At 40.6% G+C, this 19,828-nt stretch overlaps 1 protein-coding gene across 1 annotated transcript in view; it reads left to right on the top strand.

The window, feature by feature from the left end:
• Positions 1-19,828, top strand: part of PPP1R1C (protein phosphatase 1 regulatory inhibitor subunit 1C) — a 48,981-nt gene that overhangs the window by 16,961 nt on the left and 12,192 nt on the right. Inside the window, 2 exon segments of the mRNA XM_032190348.1 lie at positions 6,332-6,369; positions 8,302-8,362. Coding sequence (XP_032046239.1) covers positions 6,332-6,369; positions 8,302-8,362 — 99 coding nt within the window.

Genomic DNA, 19,828 nt, shown 5'->3' with positions numbered 1-19,828 from the left:
CTGCAGAACAGGAGTCTCTTTTTTTAGGAAAGAAAACAGTAAAATCAGTACAATTTCCACACTGTAGTTTCATCTGAAGTTTTTTTGTTGTTGCAACTTTTCACGTTTATTTTTTTATAACTGACTTTATTTTTTCCAAGTAGCAATTAAGGGCATGGTAATGCAAAGTACTGCAGCCCTGTGGGAGTTCCCTGTCCTACAAGGCGGTTGCCCATGAACAGAAGACCACGGCCACCTCCTTGTGCTGTCTCACATGCACATTTCTCTCTGACCCATTCCCTTTGGTTCCATCAGTTCAATCTTTCTCTGTCCTCTCAGCCAGGACAACCTTGCCACACTGTGCCAATACTTGGTGTGCAAAAGCCATCTACCGCACAATCACCTCAGCTAGGGTGGCAGGTAGGTCCTGTCACGGTAGCACGGGATCTCCCACAGGATACATGCCTTAACCGCAGGTGCCTTACACGTTAAGCATCCTAATGCTTGTGTTTCTAGCAAACTCCTCACTTTCCTGTTTTTATAATTATTTCCTATACAAATCTTGCTATTAGCATTCCCTAAAGAAGCAGGCAGTAATTTAGATGCCGATTAGTGTGTGAAATGCAGCAGAACAGTAATGAATGTACTCTCCTGTCAGTGTTTGACTGAGGAGGGAGAAGACCCTCTAGCTACATTTACCACAGCAGCTGCAGTACTGGAGTTTAATGAGGTGCTTTTGCAATGTGAAAATTTTCAGAAACATATACTCATGCCGGGAGGGCCTACCAAGATATTTTTTTTGTAATTAAATGTAATTACATCCATACTCATAGTCAAGTTCTCATTGATAGATACAGGCACATAGAAACCAACAAGCAAAAGTCAAACAATTAACTACACGAGGGGTTTTTTGTTGTTGTTGTTTTTGTTTTTTAATATTTGCCTTATTGTACTTTTTCCATTTCCTAGCTCCGTGGTTTGGTAAAAAGCTATGAAGTTCTAGCTAATCCAGCAATGTGTGGTTAGCATTCTGCCAAAAGCAAAGCATGAAATATTTTTGATCTTATTTTGTCTTCTGGAAGAAAGGAAATGTAGTTTTTATAGCAGAAAAAAAAATAATAATAATATTACACCAGTCAATTTCTAAATCAGATTTCAGTGAGTTTATTTTACACATACAAATGCAAATACAAACTGTGGTCATCAAACACCAGTGAGGCAAGCTGGTAGATTAATAATAATTTTAAAAATCCTTATTTTATGATGGAGAAATTGAAATGTAAAATGACAGAAACCAAAATGTTTGGAAAATTTCAGGTTCACCTGCCAGTAAGTGGCAAGAGAATGAAGAATTATTTGAAAAATAATGCATTTCTTTTTCTGGTTCCTGAAATTGTTTGTGCCATTTGAATGCAAGTTTTTGAAACAGGTGATCTACCTTGTTGCAAAACTAGCACAGAGCAGGGCTGGGGGCAGGCTTCTGCTGCCCACTGCCTGAACACCAACCCCCTGCACCTGGAGCCAACAGCCACCCTCCTTTTCATCTCAGGAGATGACTAAGTGGAGCCGGAGCCAGGAAAATGAGTTTCAATTTTCTGCCTACAAAACCGTATGTCATCATCAATCATATTCATAAGAAGTCAGCAGTTGGTTCATTTCTTTCACATTTTTCAAGAGAGAAAGCTTTGCTGACAGGCATGGTAGTGTTTCGCCATGGAGACACTTCACAAAAACTCACAAAATTGGCAGAATTGTTTCACAGCTGTAGCATCACCTGATTTCTGTCTCCATAGCTTGGTGTGTCCTGCACTGAAGTCTGCATGCAAAAGGCTGTGTCCATAGCTCTGCTCATTTACTTTGCTCTTTCCAGTGGTACCATTGACACAGTGCAGGGGCAGGACTGTAAGCAGGCTCCAGACTGATGTCATCATGTCCTTAAACTCTTTCTTGTCCCTTTCTTTCACTGAGATTGAGACCATTCTTTTTTAACGCTTTCTTTTACTTACATCTATTATAGGCATGTGACTCATGCATTATTTCCACTATCTGAACAATTAAAGAATTATTTTAGTTATTATTTTAAGGGGAAATTTAGATACTCTGACACACACAAAAAAAAAAAAAAATAATAATAATAATTCCAAAACCCTACCAACCACCTATGATTTTATCTGAAACTCCGTATCTTTGTTTTCCCAAGGAAAATTCCAAACTCTCTACACAACGCTTCCTCCAACAACCAGCCTTTTATTGAGTTTCTCTTGTGTAAAAGCCAGCCTCTCTGACCTGGTCTGTTCCTCCAGTTCCTGACTGAAACCCTGCAGAAAAGGCTTTTATTTATTCTTGCCAAGAGGAAAGAAAGAAGGGTACTTAACTGGATGAGATGAGCTGTTGCTGGATGACTCCACTTCAGAGTCCATGAGTGATATCAGAGGCCACATATTTTAAAACACATCACCTCTTGCCCTGCATGACTGCTGCAAGTGCATTAACATTACCCAGTGGGAGAAGAGGGGCAGATGAATTTTGATCTTGAAAGCGACCATCAGGTTTCCCTCGGCATGTCCTTGCTGTTTCCACAGCAATGGAGATTCATGAGAAGAGTTATGAGCTGCATTAGGCAGTTGTCATTCTGCCCATAGCCAGCTTCTGTATGCTATGATCCTGTCTGACCTCGGATAACACCACCTTACTTCTGACTTCATGTAAGGACACCCTTGGAGTAGCTCAGATTATTCTGCCAGCTTGGTTGGGTGGCTGTGCTAATAAATGTTCAAAAAAGCTAAGCTAACATGAGCATGTGGGAGACAAATCCCCACTTTCCAGTAACTTGGGTAAACACAAATCTGTTCTCAGTTCTTATATGATTTCTAACATACCACTTGAAAACAAAAACGTAAAAGCTGTCAAGAAATGACTTGAGTATTAGATTGTAGTTAGCTAATTAGGGCAGCTGAGAATAAGTCAAACTGGAAAAATGCCATATATTCAGATCTGGAGTACAACAGAGCAGTATTGTGTTCTGTGAGCAATGTTATGGTTTGTGAGAAGAAAATGGAGCATCATTAAACAGTCTCCCTGGCCCCAGAAAGAGAACCTGTAGGGAGAAGTTATTTAACCAAGAGCTTAATTTCATATAAGACACAAGTACACCTGATCAATTGAATTTTCCATGTGTAATTGCCTAGTTATAAACAAGAAAAGGAAATTACTTGTTCTGTATAAATATATGGTGTTTTTTTGTGAGTAGAAGTGTGCACAATAGTCAATGGGAACTGAAGGATGCTGAGAAACAAGGGATTTCATTCTCCCTTGTGAATCAAGTCTGTTTAGTTTCAGATCATTTCCTCACCCCTCTCAAGAGGAATTTATGTTCAAAGAATTTAGTAAAATTCAGTTTCTAATTGTCAATGGATTTGACAGGGATGTAAGGGTGGGAAATATCATTTGATTTCTGTTATGTGGGTACGTCTCAGTCACAGCAGCTGACTAATCATGTTCTTTCTTACCTTGTACCATCCATTCCCACCACAAATGTTGTCGTTTCTGAGATTTCTTCTCATGCCAGAACTAACCTGATGTAGTGAGAGCATCTGTGTGCACCCGTGTGTCTCTGGTGGACGCTCTCTTATTAAGAATATGCTTTCACGACATTATTTAAACTGCTACATTAAACATTACTTAAACTGCTTTCAAAGCAATGTAATTTACACTGGGAAAATACTATTTTTATCCAAGGAAGAGTGTTCATACAAATATAATTGCAACCCTTCAGTTACACCAGTATAGCTCAAACTATTGCCCTGGACAGGGTGCTCTTGCTCGAGCTCCAGCGCACATTGCCCTCCTGCTCTGCTCTCTGTCATCTCTAAATTTCTCCCCTGGCTTCTGCTACAACCCCACTGCCCATGTCTCCCATCACTACCTTAGCTGCACGCATAGAAGAAGTGCTGCTCTCTTCTTGCTCTATCTTCCTTGCTTTATGTCTTTTCCCTCTCCTCTATGTGCAGAGTTTTTTTGTTGAAAATTTTTGTTTATTTTCTATTCCCTGCCTTGGTCTATGACATACAGTGATCTCAGCTTCTCTTGTTCCTATTCTTCATTGCCTCTCCTTAAAGATCTGTATTCTCCATTGACTTTTTTTTTTTTTTTTAATCAAAATAAGCATGCAGAGTACCCTTTCTGTCTTTAAAATGAATGTTTACCAAAACGTACCATTGACCAAAACATACCTCCAAGCATCTCTGTCTTTCCTTTTATCTCTCAACTCATGTAAAACACTTCACACCTGCTGCTTCAAGTTTGTTTCATTTGGTCCTTCAGGTTCATTTCTGATATCTCTTTATTGGATTTGAAAAACTGTTTTTGTGTTTTTGTAAGTCATTCTTGAATTTCCACAGTTTAATGCTGTTTGTTGTCATTCCTTGCCCTGTGGATATAAATGATTTGTAGCTCCATACAGGACCAGTTCTTGTTCACAAAATTACCCTCATATAAAGGCTGCTGGATGAAAAGAAAGGCTGGAAACTTTCCAGTTCTGGTAGGTTTAATGTCACCCCACTAAGAGGAACACTAAAAGTGCAAGTGCAAAGGATTAGAGAAACGCAAATCCTTAGAAACAAGACCTGAAACCTGACAAAGCTGCTGACTGCAGCTTTCTTTCCTTGTGCAAGTCTCAGCCTGAGTTTACCAAAAATACTTTGAATTTGGACAAGCTTAGAGTTTCAAGAAGTAATGGGACATGACTTACTTTTCATTGTTCCTTGCCCTTAGTTACTGATTTATTCAATTTTCCACCTCTGAACTAAATCCAGGATTCTCAGCTAAAAAAAAATCAAATGTTGAGTCATTGCAGTCTGTGTCTCTGTTATGCTATCAATATGAATGATTACAAACACTTAAATAATCACCCATTTAGCCAGCCTATCTTCATGCTCCAAAGTGCTTTAAAAGGATACTAGGTATTTACTGCAATCGTTATTTACAGGTAGGGAAGTCAAGGAAGAGATTAGTCATCTACCCAAGGTCATGCAAATGTCAATGGCAGGAACTGGCCTCCTGATTGTCTTGTCTAATTCCGTATCTTTGGGACCACACTGGAGTAATCAGCTCTGTTTTGAACCACATATTTTAACCTGGAGTGTAAGTCATTTGGATGTCTCTAATATAATGGCGAATCCATACTTTGAGTAAACCCACTAAGTCAATTAATATTTGCAAGATGCCTGGACATAAGGGTAAAGAGCACAACAGGAAATGCAGACAGTCTGCCTGGACTGGCTCTCCTCTTCACACACAGCACACCACTGGCAGCCAATACATAGAGACTAAGCTGGATGAAGTGATGTTACACAGACCTAGTTCTTCCTTCAGATCTGCTACACCTCAGTAGGAATTGCACAGTGGTATCTGTACGTGGAAAAATTTGTAAGGCGTGGTGGCACAATTAGACAGTGATGTCTGTCTTTAAGAGACACTTAAATTTTAGAGCTCCAAATTATTGTGCATCAAAGATCCCATATGATCTTTGTCAAATATTTGGGAAATCATCCTCAGAAGACACATTTTTTGACCATTAACCATACCAAGATAACACTGGAAAAATAATTTAATCTGATGCACAAACTGATTTAGTGTTATGGTTAGGAAGATCCTTGGCTCCTCTGCTTCATGCAATTTCATTTAGTTTTTCAGCTAGGTTTTCAGAGGTGCTTTTTTCATTAGAAATCTCTAGCATTCACTGTTTCTTCCATGCCTATGCTCAAGAGCAAACTAAAGCAACAAAAGCAAGCAGTACCAGGAAATATTTCACAGCCATTTCCAACACTACACCAGTGGTTTTTTAAGATGAAAGATTAGACTTAGTTATGCTTTGGTTTGCTGGTTTTGCATCTTACTGTTAAGTGCTCTTGAGTGTCATTGCTAGTGTATTAACAGCTGAATGGAGTTGGAGTTCTTGTTGAGGCTTACTGCAACCTACCAGGCCTTGGTAAGCCTGCTTTTCTGGAGAAATGGGAGAGTGCAGGGCCTGGGCAGAGCAGCCCTGGGTCCTCATGGCCACTCAAGCATGGAGCCCTGCTGCCAGCCCAGCCAAAGGGCTGGGTGCTGACCACACACCACTACTTGTCAGTTCACAGTCAAAACACGTGAGTGAAAGGCTTTAGACACAGTGCTCATGTCTAAACAGTAATCAGGGCATCTGGATTTCTGAGGTACACAAACAAGCTATAAATCAAAAAGGAAATTTCTTATTTACAGTGGTGCTGCAGGGTGCAGGGCAGAGCTGCAATACTTTGCACAAAGAAAGTCTTTTGTACTAACTTTTCTCTTTTTCTATCTTTTCCTCCTCTAGAAAAAGATGAGAAGAGAACAAACATCTCACAGGCAGAAGTAAGTGAAATATTTTTTTTCTTACAATGTATTTACTGTTAAAATAGATCTCCTGTAAAAATCCCATTGTGGCCTACTGGTCTGTCCCAGCTGATGTCTTTCTTTGTGCTGTCACCCCACCTCCAGCAGCACAGCCAGTCCCCTAGAGCAGGGAACTGCCAAGGCACATTTCCTCTCTGCCCCTGTTCACTCAAAACAAAGCCGACCTGGTCCAAGGTGGCCCTGCCAACTCGTCCCAGCCAGCATTGGCAGTAGGGTTGCAAAACCACTGCAAACTCCCCCCTTGCTGTAGCTTGCCAAGCCCATGGCAGGCACAGGATCGGTGCTGTCTGCAGGAAAGCCATCTCCTCCAGTCTCATTTTCTGATCTCCCCTTGCATAGTTCCTGCAGCTCCTTGACCACTTTCTCCTCCCCTGATTGCCCAGAGAAGCTGGCAAAGCTCTAAATAGCAGCAGGAGGTATTGATTGTTTTAGATTTGGACTCAAACACAGACTTACAGTGATTCACTGGGGTGAGGATCAACAACCTACCCCACAGTGTTTATAAATAGCTTGCTTTTTCAAAAGAAGACAATCTTTTATTTATAAATGTTATCACTCCATCCATTGTGATAAGGTAATATGATTGGCTGTATTCGTGTGGAAGTGTTTTTCTTAAGAGCTGTTTCAGATGTTCCTTGAAGAGAGAGATCTGATTAAAATTACCTGACGATATAACGAAGTACTCAGGGGAAAAGTAGGAGGCATTTTGATCAAATATTTGGGAAAAGACAGTATCATTACGAGCAAAAACACTATGAGAAATTGATGAGAGAAAATAAAGCTTGCTTAGGCACAGCTTTTTTTATATTTTTCTTGGGAATGTAATGTGGTGCTTATGTCTTCAAAAATTAGCCACGTGTGAAATATTATTTTGTTTTATTGTCATTTGTTTATAGAGATATTCCATATTACATAAACACCAATTTAACTGCCTTAATTCTGCAGAAGTTGCACTGCCTTAGCACTGGAATATATTTCAGTCAGTTTTTGTTAACTGTACATTGGTCTAATTACACTTCTGTTACTCCATATATAATTTTTAAAAATTATACTCTGTATTTAATTTTTTAAAATTACATATATTGCATGTAATTTTCCTGTTAGTTTAGAATAATTCATCTTTCATACATGGGTGTGATTTTGGGGTCAAAAAAGTTTAACTGTGACTAAAGATACCACTTAAAACAGGCCTAGCAAAAGGCAGAGTGGTTAATGCAATTATTTAGCGAGTAATATACTGTAAAAGTGCAGAGAGAAGCATCTTCCATTTACTTATGTAAAAATGTATGTATTAAGAATTTCAGTATTACTTTACTTATACACAGAATCATTCTTTATAGTGTGTTTAGTTGGCATATTAATTAAAGTAAATCTTGCATTATTTTAATATATATATTATTTATTTACCTTATGAGAGTCAGCTACATAGACTGTTAAAAGCACAGGCTACCTTAATTTTATGCTTAACAATATTTTTTTACAATGAATTTTCAGTAATATTGGGTCTGTTTTGCCTGGGAATTATAAAAGTTGCCAGGAACTGGCATCGGGTTTATAGAGTATCATTTTCATAGAAACTTCTCAGAGTGATATATGCACCCTATAAACTTGAAGCAATGCAGAGCATTGCAGGATATTACAAATTGCCCATCACTGCTTGCATGTACTCAGGAGTTGTTTCAGTCCCACCCTACTGTGGCCGTAAGGGTGTACCACTTACACTGGCAAGCACCCAGAGTGATTTCAAATATGAAACAAGAATTTGCATTTGTTGCTACATTTTTCACATAACAAGAGGGAAAAGTTGCGTGGCAAGACTGAGTTGCCATGCATGGAAGGCTCTCTCCACCTCGGTCTCTCACTGTCTCTCTCTCTCTTTTGAATCGCCAGTCCCAGAGCGCCTCGCCAAAGCAAAGGAAGCAGAGCGTGTACACCCCTCCTGCCCTCAAAGGTACTGTCCAGGTACTGTCCCTGCACCCAGCAGCACACTCCCCCCATTACACGTGGCAGCTTAGTCCTCTCCTGCGTGCAGAGGACACCTGGGGATGAGCCGTGGCCCCGTGTGCCCATGAGTAGCACAGCGCACGCACTGAGAAGTTCAAACTTATCTCCCTTGAACACAGAATCAACACAGGGAGCATGAAGCCTTACTTGTCATGAGAAATCTCAGTAAATGTTTAGAGGGCTTATGAGCTTTTCAGGAATGAACATAAAAGCAGCAGAGTATTAGCTGCAATCAGGCAGCTCTATCTAGGTCTTTTTTCTCCAATGACTGAACAGAGTTGGACCTGCAAATGCTTGCAGGTAGGTGAGATCTGTGGCAATTCATCAGCTCTTCAGACCAGCACGTTTCAGTATAGGACCATTTCCAGACTGCAGACCAAAGCCAGTCCTGACAGATGTCTCTGGATATATTTTGAATATCATCTATTTCCATTCCTTCGGCTCAGCACAATAGAATATCTGATCTGTAGAGTGAACCCTGTCATTAGGTAATTTACTGTAACAGCCAGTTCTATGGCTGTCATTCTGTAGCTTCAGTTCTCCAGCACTCAGCGGCTATGAAAACATCACCCAGGTGCTGCACAAGACTTGCTATCTGTTTGTCAATATGGGCTGAAGTTTTTTTATTGGTTATTAGAAATAACTATTATAGTCAATTGTAATAATTTATGGAAGGAAGAATCTTTGCATGAGTAGCAATAACACCTATTGATCTCACTGCTGTATTATTTTGCTCCGTGAGCCTAAACTAAATCATGTCTAAATGAAGTGCTCTGTAATATAGGTCCTCATAGCTCCTCTCAAGGACTGCAGCCTCCTCAGTTTTACCACTGTTGAGGTTTGGGGAATTGCCTGGCATACTTTGCTCCTCCATCAACCTTATTCACAGGGAATAGATTTTCTAGTAGGAAAGACAGCTCATAACTGATCTGAAATATCTCATACACAGAAGAAAGCAAAGAGCAAAACACCTCTCCTGTACACATTAACACCCTAAACTGCACGGTACAGTGTCCATGGGTGGACACCTGGAAGTTGGTAACCCTACTTGTAAGCCGCTTGAATTGCTCCAACGTACTAAACATACTAAACTGTCACAAATACTGTCCTTTTTATTTTAAAAAGTCTTGGAGTAGAAAATTAATTATTTCTTCCTCTTCATTGCTATGAAAACATGAATGTTATTTCGTTTAGACTAAGAGATTAGGAGGAAAAACATAGCAATCCAAAATACACAATGCTGTGGAAGCATTACCATGAAATGCAGAATTTTGTAAAAGTTCTGTAATGATTTAAATAAGTCTAGTTTTATAGTGGTTTGCAATATTCAGCAATATTTTCAGAATAGTGGGCTAAATGATTTCACACTATTCACTCAGCTTTGTGCACGTTTTCCCTGTGTGCTATTTCTCCCTCAGTGTACTCACAGGGTAGTCTTCAATATACAGTAAAGAATGACATTCTGGATGATGAATATCTCTCAGTACTGTACCATGACTATAGTACTTGTTATATGGAATATGCAAATATGTGAAAACCTATGAAATAAATATATGAAAGTGCAGTACTGCTGGTGATTTATGTGTGATAGTAAGTATATGGCTTCTTAGTTAAACCCGGGCATACTTTCCTGTTCTGCCATCGCAGTCACCTAAACTGAAAGACCGTGTTCCTATTTGTCTGACATTGCCCCCAAACACTTTGGTTCCACCCATTCCATGGCTTGATCTGTCTTGAGGCGGGCCTGTAGTTTCTCTAGCAAGCTGTGGCAAACCCATGTGTCTGCAGAGACAGTGTCAGGTTAGGGTGCAAGCAAAAGGCAGGTTCTTATCACTATATATGTGTGTGTACTTTGGCTTCTGCTTTTATTTTCCTAAACAAAATTGCACCAGAGTCCCTGCAGATGTAGCAAATAGCTGACTCATCTCAGAGCATTGTTCTTTTTACTGGAATACAGCGTGCTGGAAAAATCAATGTAAGAGCTATTGATTTAGGTGGTAATCTGGAGAGCAAATCAGACAGCAAACCAGATAACAGCTCGGTTCTTGCTAGTATTGTATTACTATGCCTAATGGATGGCAAAGAGAATTTTCATTTTGCTTTCAAAATTATTTCTTTTGCTAACTCTGCTACAGCAGTGTTTGTTAGTTCTGTACTCTTACACTGTATGTAATGTTAGCAAAAGCCAGAATCCGAAGACTGAATTCATAATATTTTCAGTATGTTATGTTTTACCTTTTCTCATGTTATTTTCCAGGTATATCAAAACCTTTTGCCTGAGGATAGTAATAATAACTAATGAAATACTGAACATTAGGAAGGTTAAAACTGCTTCTCTATTTCACGTCAGCTGTAATGTCATAAGCTAAACTTTCAATTTTACTAAGCTTACGCTGTTCCACATCAGTGTTGCGTTTATCTCATGCTAGAGAATCTAGTTAATTTTTCTATTGCCCTCTGAGTTCATCACTTCTGTTTTGTCTGTGTCCCTCCTTTCTTTCCTTACTCTTGGGCGTTTAGGTCCGAACTTCAGATTCTCTCTTCCTTCCCCAACTTCCAATGTGCCATTGTGTTAAGCTTGAATCCCCATCACTTTCTCCTTTCATTTTAAGATCTTCTTCATGTGCAGAAGTTGTCTTGTACCTCCCTATGAAGAACACCATAAGAACAGCCAGGGGAAGGTGTCTCAATTAGAAGTCACCAGTTCTACACAGGGCAATATTTTTCAGTTAATTCTCATTGCTTAAGGCTTCTTACTCCTACTAACTGATCTGCTTCTCATTCTGTATGACAAAATAAAGAAGAATCCTTTAGGCCTTTTCCTTTGTATCAAAGCAGATGTCCAGCTGTTTTAGTAAAAATATCCATTCATCCATGAATGGCATCCTTAAAGATATCTTCATTATTCTGGTTGGGGAGCCAGAGGACCCCTTGGAAGGTGTGCTGGATTCTCATGATTTCCCCTCCCATACCCACACAGACACTCTCCAGACAAGTTTGAAATGGGATAAAAACCCTCTAAAGTAGAGAGGAGCAGCTCAGACTGCACTTATCCCTGGTAATGGTACTTCCTTGGCATCTCATTACCACCCGCAAATTAAAAGAGCACATTTGAGTCTTGGAGCTACATCTGCAGCTTCCCATCGAAGCCATACTTTGTACCAAGACAGTTTTCCTTTTGCCTAGATAATCACATTTTGTTTGGTATATCAGCTCATACTTGAAAGGAAACACAGACTGGAGTGACAGGAAACTAGGTTTACAAAGACAAACACAAGACAGACTGAGCTGTTCCCAAACCTGCATTGCTCCCCAGAGCTCACAAGTCTCCACATTATCTACCAGCTTTTGCTATTAATACTAGCAGCTATTTAAATACCATCAAGGTCTTCCCTTGAGAAGGAAGTGCTCATTCCCGAGTGGTTTGAGGATTTTATTAACAGTGAGCCCACTGGTGTGGGTGTGCTAGAGGTCAGGGAAATAGGAAACCTTTCCTCATCTGACTTCACCCTGCAGGAGGCTGGTGGGCTCATCATCAAGATCCTACTAATTTCAGTGGGCTTTACAGAAAACTCTTGCTGCTTTCTGTGTTCACTTTTACAATTAGCTCATAATTACAATCAGATCATAATTGAGGTCCTACCCCACCAAGGTGAAAGGTACCTTTGATTCTGTTTTTCCCCTACTCCTTGGGAGAATTCATCTTTTAAATTTGCCTCTTAATGTGTTTTTCTTTGCAGACAAGCAAAGACTTTTTCTTCAGCTAGGTCCTAACTACAGCATTTGAAATGGGGTTAAGTCTGAGTTGTTATAAATCTAAGGAACATCCAACGACATAATTTTGGCTTGGCTCATTAAAACAACCAGGACTCACTGGCTCTTCCCACAGTGTTCAGACCCAGGGATTTGATACATGCATAATTCTAGTATTTACAATGATGGTTGTTATTAAATGAGCTCTTTCTAGTCTCTGCCATGAATTTCAGATGCTGGGCTTGTTTAGTGCCGCCTTGTTCTTCTCTCCAAAGGAAACAACGTGCAGAATAAATGATTAAAATCATGATGTCCCTCCTGAAATATGTAATTTATTAGAAGCAATTAGTACAGTATGTGGCCCTCGTCCAAATTTGTAACCCCTTAGGCCAGCTTCACAGTGTCTGATGCATCTCATTACTTTGTGACTGAAGGTTAACAAGGAACATGGATAGAGTCTGGAGACATAAAGGATTGTTGTTAGTGTGGCAAGCACCAAGTTCACAGCCCACGAGAATCATCACAGAACAAAAATCTCAGGCTAAATTTACTTCAGGTGGCAGAGGAATGAAGTTTGTGAGTCTTAAGCAGCGACTACAGAAACCTATATGATTTTATGGGCTGCTTTCTTACATGGCAAACTCCAAAGGGGTTCTACCATTAACTAAATACATCAGGCCAAAACAAAGAAATATCATACTATACAAAAAAGAAAAATACGATGTCTTTGTGTGATTTGTGCTTCACACAAAGTCTTCAATTTATTTTTTATGAAATTTATATTAGCCACAATCTTATACACATCTTGCACTGTTTTCTGTACATTGGGCTAGGTTTGTCAGCATTCTAAGCTGGTACTGTTCATATGCTTTTCTTATGGGGGTAAGTCACTTTGGCTCAGGGTATTACATTTTTCCAGTCTCTACAATGATGAGAAATTACGTACCCTTTTTTAATGTGACTGTGTTGCACATGAGCCATGAAGTCAGAACAAAAGAAGGAGCTGGTTTTCAACTATCCCCTCAGTCCTGAACTCATATTCCAGACCTCTTTGCTTTTCCAGCAGGCTAAGGGACTGAGACTAATTCTGGGCAGATATCTGGGACTGCTCCACAATGCAGGCACAGTCCAATACCTGAAGCAATCACCAGGGATGGAGCTAAGTACTTCTCAGATGCCTTAGCAGAGCTGCAGTGGTCCTGCATCGGTATCTGCTCTTTAGCCTGATGGCACCCATTCTTCAGTTCCTTCTTTTTAGGTAGAAGATCCATCTCAATAGTTATTTCATCTCAATAGTTGTTTCTTGGGTAACAAAACAAGTCAAAGCTGTACCTTATTATTACCTCTTGTTTGTTAATGTGTTGTAATGTGATGTGACACAGCACTTTGCTGTGTGCATTTTGCCTCACAGGTAGAAGGCACACAACTGCCAGGACTTCCCGAAGCACTGGGAAAAGAACATTTATTCTGCAGTCTTGTACGATTACTTTTTTTTTTTCTTTTGCATAACCAGATCACAAAAGAAAGCTGCAGCTTTGGTTTCAAATGTAGTTCTTCTTTTCTTTTATATATATTCTTACCCATATCTTAGTCAGAAAATACCTTGAAACTGCCACACCACTTAATATAGCATGGCCTTGGACAAACTTCCTGGCTCTGTTCCATCTGATGTATCAGATCTAGTTACAGAGATTGTATTTGTGAAATTCCCGTACATATACTGCTGCAAGAAAGAGACAGGATATGCTTCTGTGCTGTTCCCTCTCAGGATGCTATCTTCCAGTGCTTTATCTCTTTTCCTCATTCTATCTACTCCCCTCTCTCCTTTCTGGGACTTGTAGTATGGTAACAGTATATATAATTTAAAAAAAAAAAAAAAAAAAAGGAGAGAGATAAATTAATTAGTGAATCTCTAAGCTGGTGAATGGGGTGCATTAAATTGCTGCCACCTCAAGTTCAACTGGCTACCACTGTTCTGCTACTGCCCTAAAAGTTGGCAGACGCTGCCATAGTCTGTGTTTAATTTCTTACTGCTGGCAGCTTTGAGTACGTTTCATTTCACACAGCTGGCGACTTCTGCTTCAAAATGGCTCTGGCCCTGGCTGCAGTAAATACCACATTACCTTTAGAGAGACTGAGATGTTCAGTGGAGATTAAGCTTGACATCTGCTGTACACCAAAAAGGGGGCATTTGTGCTATAACTTGTCATCTGCCACCAGTACCTGGTGTGTGAAAAACAAAAGGTTGTGCTGAGCACTAATATCAGTCCCCAAATCACCACGTGTGGTCTAAGGGCCTGATCCAACCCAGACCAAAGTCTAGGGGAATATTTCCACTGACTTAATTCAGTTCAGCATGAAGTCCTCATATCTGATACTTCATTCTAATCTTCACGCAGTGAATGTTAAACCTGCCTCTTTCTAAGGGTAGACCCTCTTACGACAGAAAAAATGACTTTGCTTTTATGATAGGAGGGTTAGCTTACAAATGTTTGTGAAACAGCATTTATGGCTTGAAAGTAGTATTACTGAGTATTGTTATACCAAATATAGAGCAGTGTAAACATCATAGTATTATTAATTGCTTCTAAGCAGTAACAGAAGACATTAAAAAGTCAACCTTTTAAGCAATAACAACATAAAATATTACAGAAGGAGAATGTGGGAGGCCTAGTACTTATTTTCAAATGTAAAGTAGAAAGCTCAGGAAGGGCAATGAGTTATTCTGGTTACTTTATATCATAAGACATATTTATGGTGAAATTCCAAAGATTTTGGCAGTGCTGTGCTCTGAATTGAAACAGCTTTTGAAGAAAATATAATATTTCTATATGAGATGTTAGGTTCTTGTGAAGCCAGTCATCTGGAAGGGCATTACATTTTATTTCCTGACTATAGCCGTATTTCTGGGGTGGAGGTTAACAACCAAGCCCCACGGCAGACTCTGACTCCAATGAGCCCTGCTGGAATAAATAACTGCCCCTTTGCACTGAAAATCCCAAGCTTGATCCCGAGAAAGCTGACCAAGCGAACCACTGGGGCTCCTGTGGTGCTTGACTCCCGGAGAGGAGCTGCAGGCAGGGTACCCAGGGTGTTAGTCAAGTCCTTGTCCCTCCTCAGCTCCGTGCCATCAGCCAGCCACATGGGGGACAGCAGGTCCCTCCTCTGGCACCGCCAGTGGGGCTGGCATGGGGGGCACGGGGCAGCTGGTCAGGTTGTACTGGGGCCTGCTGGGGGTGGAGGTGGGTCAACAGGAGCACAGGTATATGCAGGGGTACCTCCCTAAGGAGGATTTTTGCAAAAAAAAAAAAAACCTCCATAGTATGTGGGCTCACCTTTTCTTTAATTTACTCTTATACAAAAATGTATCTAACTGCACACCTCTGCAGTCCCTCCATGTCTGTTGATATCTCCTCTTCACCTAGTCACATTTCCTTTACAAACATCTCAACCCCGAAAAGGCAAAGCTGTCAAAAGACAGCATGCAAAGCTACAAGCAAGCCCAAGGTTCATGGTGAACTTTATGTAGTGTGAGTGGCACCACCACACACTGAGCACATCTGTGGTGGCTTGTACAGCACAATCCTCCCACAAAAACAGACTTTCTTCTGATTCTTGGAGACCACCTGCATGGGGTTCCTTATGGTGGGGATGTTGTCTGAGTTTTATGACTTGATTTTTTTTCCTTTTGAAGTGGGCGACTAGTAGTCTGAATTTATTGAAAATCAATTTTTTTTCTAAAGATGGCCATGTGGTTCTTCTCCTCCTCTCCGTAATTTCTCCCTTTCCTCACCCCTTGGGATGCGACATTGCCCAGTTTAGCAGGAACAGAGAGTTCCCAAAACCCTTCACCAGAGCTTTGGCATGGAGACAAGAACATGAGCAGACTGAAGATTTCAACCACATCCTTTTAGGCCCACAGCTAGGACTGAAAACTCACATGAATTATGTGTGTGAATGTGACCAGAAAAACACAGGAAATACTGCAGCAAGCATATGGATCTGAAAAGGGATTCATTTTCCTGTGAGCTGCCTGGGCCAGAAGGAAGTTGTTTTAAGAGCTCTCATTAGGTTTAGCTGCTAATTTTTCCTGAAACAGGATTTTTCAGGTTTTTCAGCTTTCACTCAACCTGTGAACCAATGTTATTTTATAGCCAGAGGAGACTCAGCAGGCTCTGAGCAAACTACAGAGTAATTACTTTTAAGCACACATTTAATAAGACTTGTGGGATTGAATGACCACTACAAAAAATATATACGTAAAATGTTTGCCATGATCATCCCAGCCCAGGGTGCCCCCCTTTTGTATATGTTGTGCGCACAGCAAGAAGGCTGGGGGACCGTGTGCCTGGCAAACCCTGCAAATGGTGTGGGTTCATGGGCTGCTCGCTGTGATGGCATCTTTCCGGGCGGCACAAGAGGCACCAGACTTGTAGCTGTGCCTGGAGAGAGCAAGCAGAGGACACAGGGAGGCCAAGCACCCCTACCCAGCCCAGCCTGGGACAGGACACAGTGGCAGGATGAGACCAGATGGATGGGGATGAGCAGGGCCAGTGAAAACACGGTGCCTACAAGCTGCCCTTCCCCTGCGCAGGCAAAGGTGGGCAGCACACTGATCCTTTTCTCTCAGGAACGAGGAGAAAGGATGGAAATTCAGCGTTCTCTTCAGCTGCCTTGAAATTCCCGAGAAAGCTGAATTACTAAAAAAAAGTCACTGGGATTTTTGGCATTAAAGCTCCCCCTGATGACAGGAAGGTGTATTTTCTTATCACTAGTTCTGATGAATTGCTGCGGTTTGGTTTGGTTTTGTTGTTTGTTTTTATTGTTGTTGTTGTTGCTTGTTTTGTTTTGTTCTTTTTTGTTTTCGAAAAAAAAAGCCTGTTAAAATTTTGGGGAAATTGGCAAGAAAAGTTATAAGAGAATGAGCTGACATATTAAAATCTGTCTGTGATATGTATTTTTCAACTAAAATCTGAGAGCTTGTTACTGCGTTTCACCTGCAGGTCACCAAATTTCCCCAAATTCTGGAGTGCTCAGAGCTTGACCTTTGCTTCAAGCTCTCTCTTGGCAAGATCAAAAGCAAGAAGAGTGTTAAAAGTCATTTTTACAGAATCTATGGCTCAGAAATTAATGTGTCTAAGCCTTTAGAGATGTGCTTACCTTTTCTGTACTTTGTCCGTATTTTCCACAATGAAACTGAGTAAACTGATATTCTGTCACCTAGATTATTGTTTGCACTTTCAAGAAAAATTGAGAGCAACACTCATTTTCAGCCTCTGACTATTAATTTGAGTGCCAGATAGCGTGCTTCCAAGATGTAATTACATTCTGGTTGTATTAGATGTTGGCTCTGGGGTATTTTGATGCATTAGGCAAACCAGGAGATGTAGGTTTCTCACAAGTCACTCGCACAATAAGGAGCCACTAAAGATTTTGCCCCTGATGTTTTGCTGCCCATGGCAACTACAAAGTAAGACCAGTTGTATCGATGGTAATGCAAATCACTTGCGGTGACAGCATTCCGTGTTGAATAGATGATTTCTTAATATTTGTTTTGAATTTGCCAGCAATCCAAAAAAACAAATTTACAAGAATTTGGTAAGCTTTCAGTTGTCAGTAGGCTTAGTGAGTTAAAGTGAAAAAGTATCAAATTTAGAATATGACTAAAGGTGTCAAAAGAAAACTTTCACTGTTTCATCTTCTTTCTCCTCTCCCCAAAGGTCAGTACAGAGACATTTTTCCAGCCCCCCACTGTGGTCTATGCTAGGACTTCGGTTGTGCTGACTTGGCATATTTCCGAACAGAAAGGCACACTGGTTGTCCATAAGCTGTAGGTACTTGATTGTTTTGCCTGTCTCTGTTTCGGAGAACCGTTTTCCACCAGCTGTTTCAGATTCAATGCTGTGTGGGAAAGGGTCTCTTCATTTTCCTGAATGCTGGAGAGCAGAAGCCCCACTTCCCGCTTGGCAGCTGACCAGCAAGAGTGAGTGAGCGCAGCCCAGTCCTCACTGAGGACCAAGAGGTGCCCTCCTTGTCCTCTTCCCGCTGGCTGCAGCAGCGAGGATCAGGAATTTAAGTAGGTAGAAATGATGAGAGAAAACAACACTCTCCAATGCGTTTTTTAGCTGCAGCCTGTAAGACGGGACAGCAGTTATTTATGAGTTAGGAGCATGGATTCTTTAAAAAAACCTATCTGAACACTGGGAACAGTAGTGAAAATTAGGGATATCTATCCACCTCCCACTTCTACACAGTTACTTTCCAGACTAGAGTTGTAATTTTATGTTTAAGTGCAGTTATGTCTTATGAAATAGTAATGTATAGTAAGCACAGTTCCCTTGTTGACATTTCTGTGCTGGAAAATGAGGAGCTTGTATGTTATGTGAGGACAAGAGTCAAAGGGCACAAACTGAAATGCATGTAATTCAACTTAAGAAAATTTTGTTTTCACTGTGAGAGTGGTCAAACAGTGGAACGGGTTGCCTAGAAAGCTTGTGCAGTCTCTTTCTCTGAAGATACTCAAAACAGGAGTGGACACAGTCATGGGCGATCTGTTCCAGCTGGCCCTGGTTAGATTAGACAACACCGGGGGTACCCTTCAGCCTCACCTATTCAGCTGCTCAATAGTTGTTTTTCTTACCATTTCTGAAACATAAGTATTTCATAAAATGTTAATGACAACCATGATAAAAACTTCATCCTGCAGCTGCACGTACCAGAATTTCACCTTTTGTTCTGATGGATGACATCTTTTTGTGTGTCAGTATGTTCCATACTCCTGCAAGAGTGCTCTCTAAGTCAGTTTGCTCGGTCAGTACTGTGTCTTAGGGGAAAATGTCTCAGAATCAAAAATTAGAATTAGTGCAGGCTGCAAGCCCCAAATAAGTTAGCTCTTAATGTGAGAAACACCTCTCTAGCACCAGGGTTGTTAATAAAACCAGAAAAGGGATTGGCTCTGATTTTCTGGAAGAGTTCTGGTGCGCCTAGGCAGCTAAGCTGACTTGTTAGTAACTCGCTGCATAGGCTTTGCTTTGGTTAGTATGAAATGCCTGCTGCAGAGGGCTAGGGGAAGGGTTCAAGCCATGTTCAGTTTCAGTCTTCCAAAATGGATCCCAACTGTTTGAGGTGATTGCAGCAGCTCACAGATAATGAGGTGGTGAAAACTGCACAGGTTCATCCTTTCCAGCAGATTCCTGTTTGGATGTAGGAACTGCAGCTACTGTAGTGGTAATGTAAAATGGTAATTGCCTGCTATTCATATGCCACCCATGAAGTAACTGTGATGGGGGTAATTCAATGTAAACACTGACTTATCAATCACTTGCTTAATCATCACAATGTTTTTGTAATGTTGAAGGTGTTTATAAAATACTTAAAAGAACGGGGTAGCTCATTCCAGCATTTACAGTATTACTGATGTTAGGTTATGCAGATGCCAAAATCCTATCTCCTTTGTCATCGTAAAAAGGATCACAATGAAGACTGTAATTACAACTCAGTGGGGGATTCATCAGCAAATTAACAGAGAAGCTTATAGACTTCTGACAGAAACCAAACAGACTGGATTAATTAAAAGTGAAAGCCACACACCCCATGGAAGTATGACAACGAAGAACAGAGATGGATTTCTGGCTGACCAGCAGAGATTTTGCTCCTGTTG

Source organism: Aythya fuligula, chromosome 6 (assembly GCF_009819795.1).
Source record: "Aythya fuligula isolate bAytFul2 chromosome 6, bAytFul2.pri, whole genome shotgun sequence".
Classification (NCBI taxonomy): Eukaryota; Metazoa; Chordata; class Aves; order Anseriformes; family Anatidae; genus Aythya; species Aythya fuligula.
This window is presented reverse-complemented; position numbering and strand designations above follow the sequence as displayed.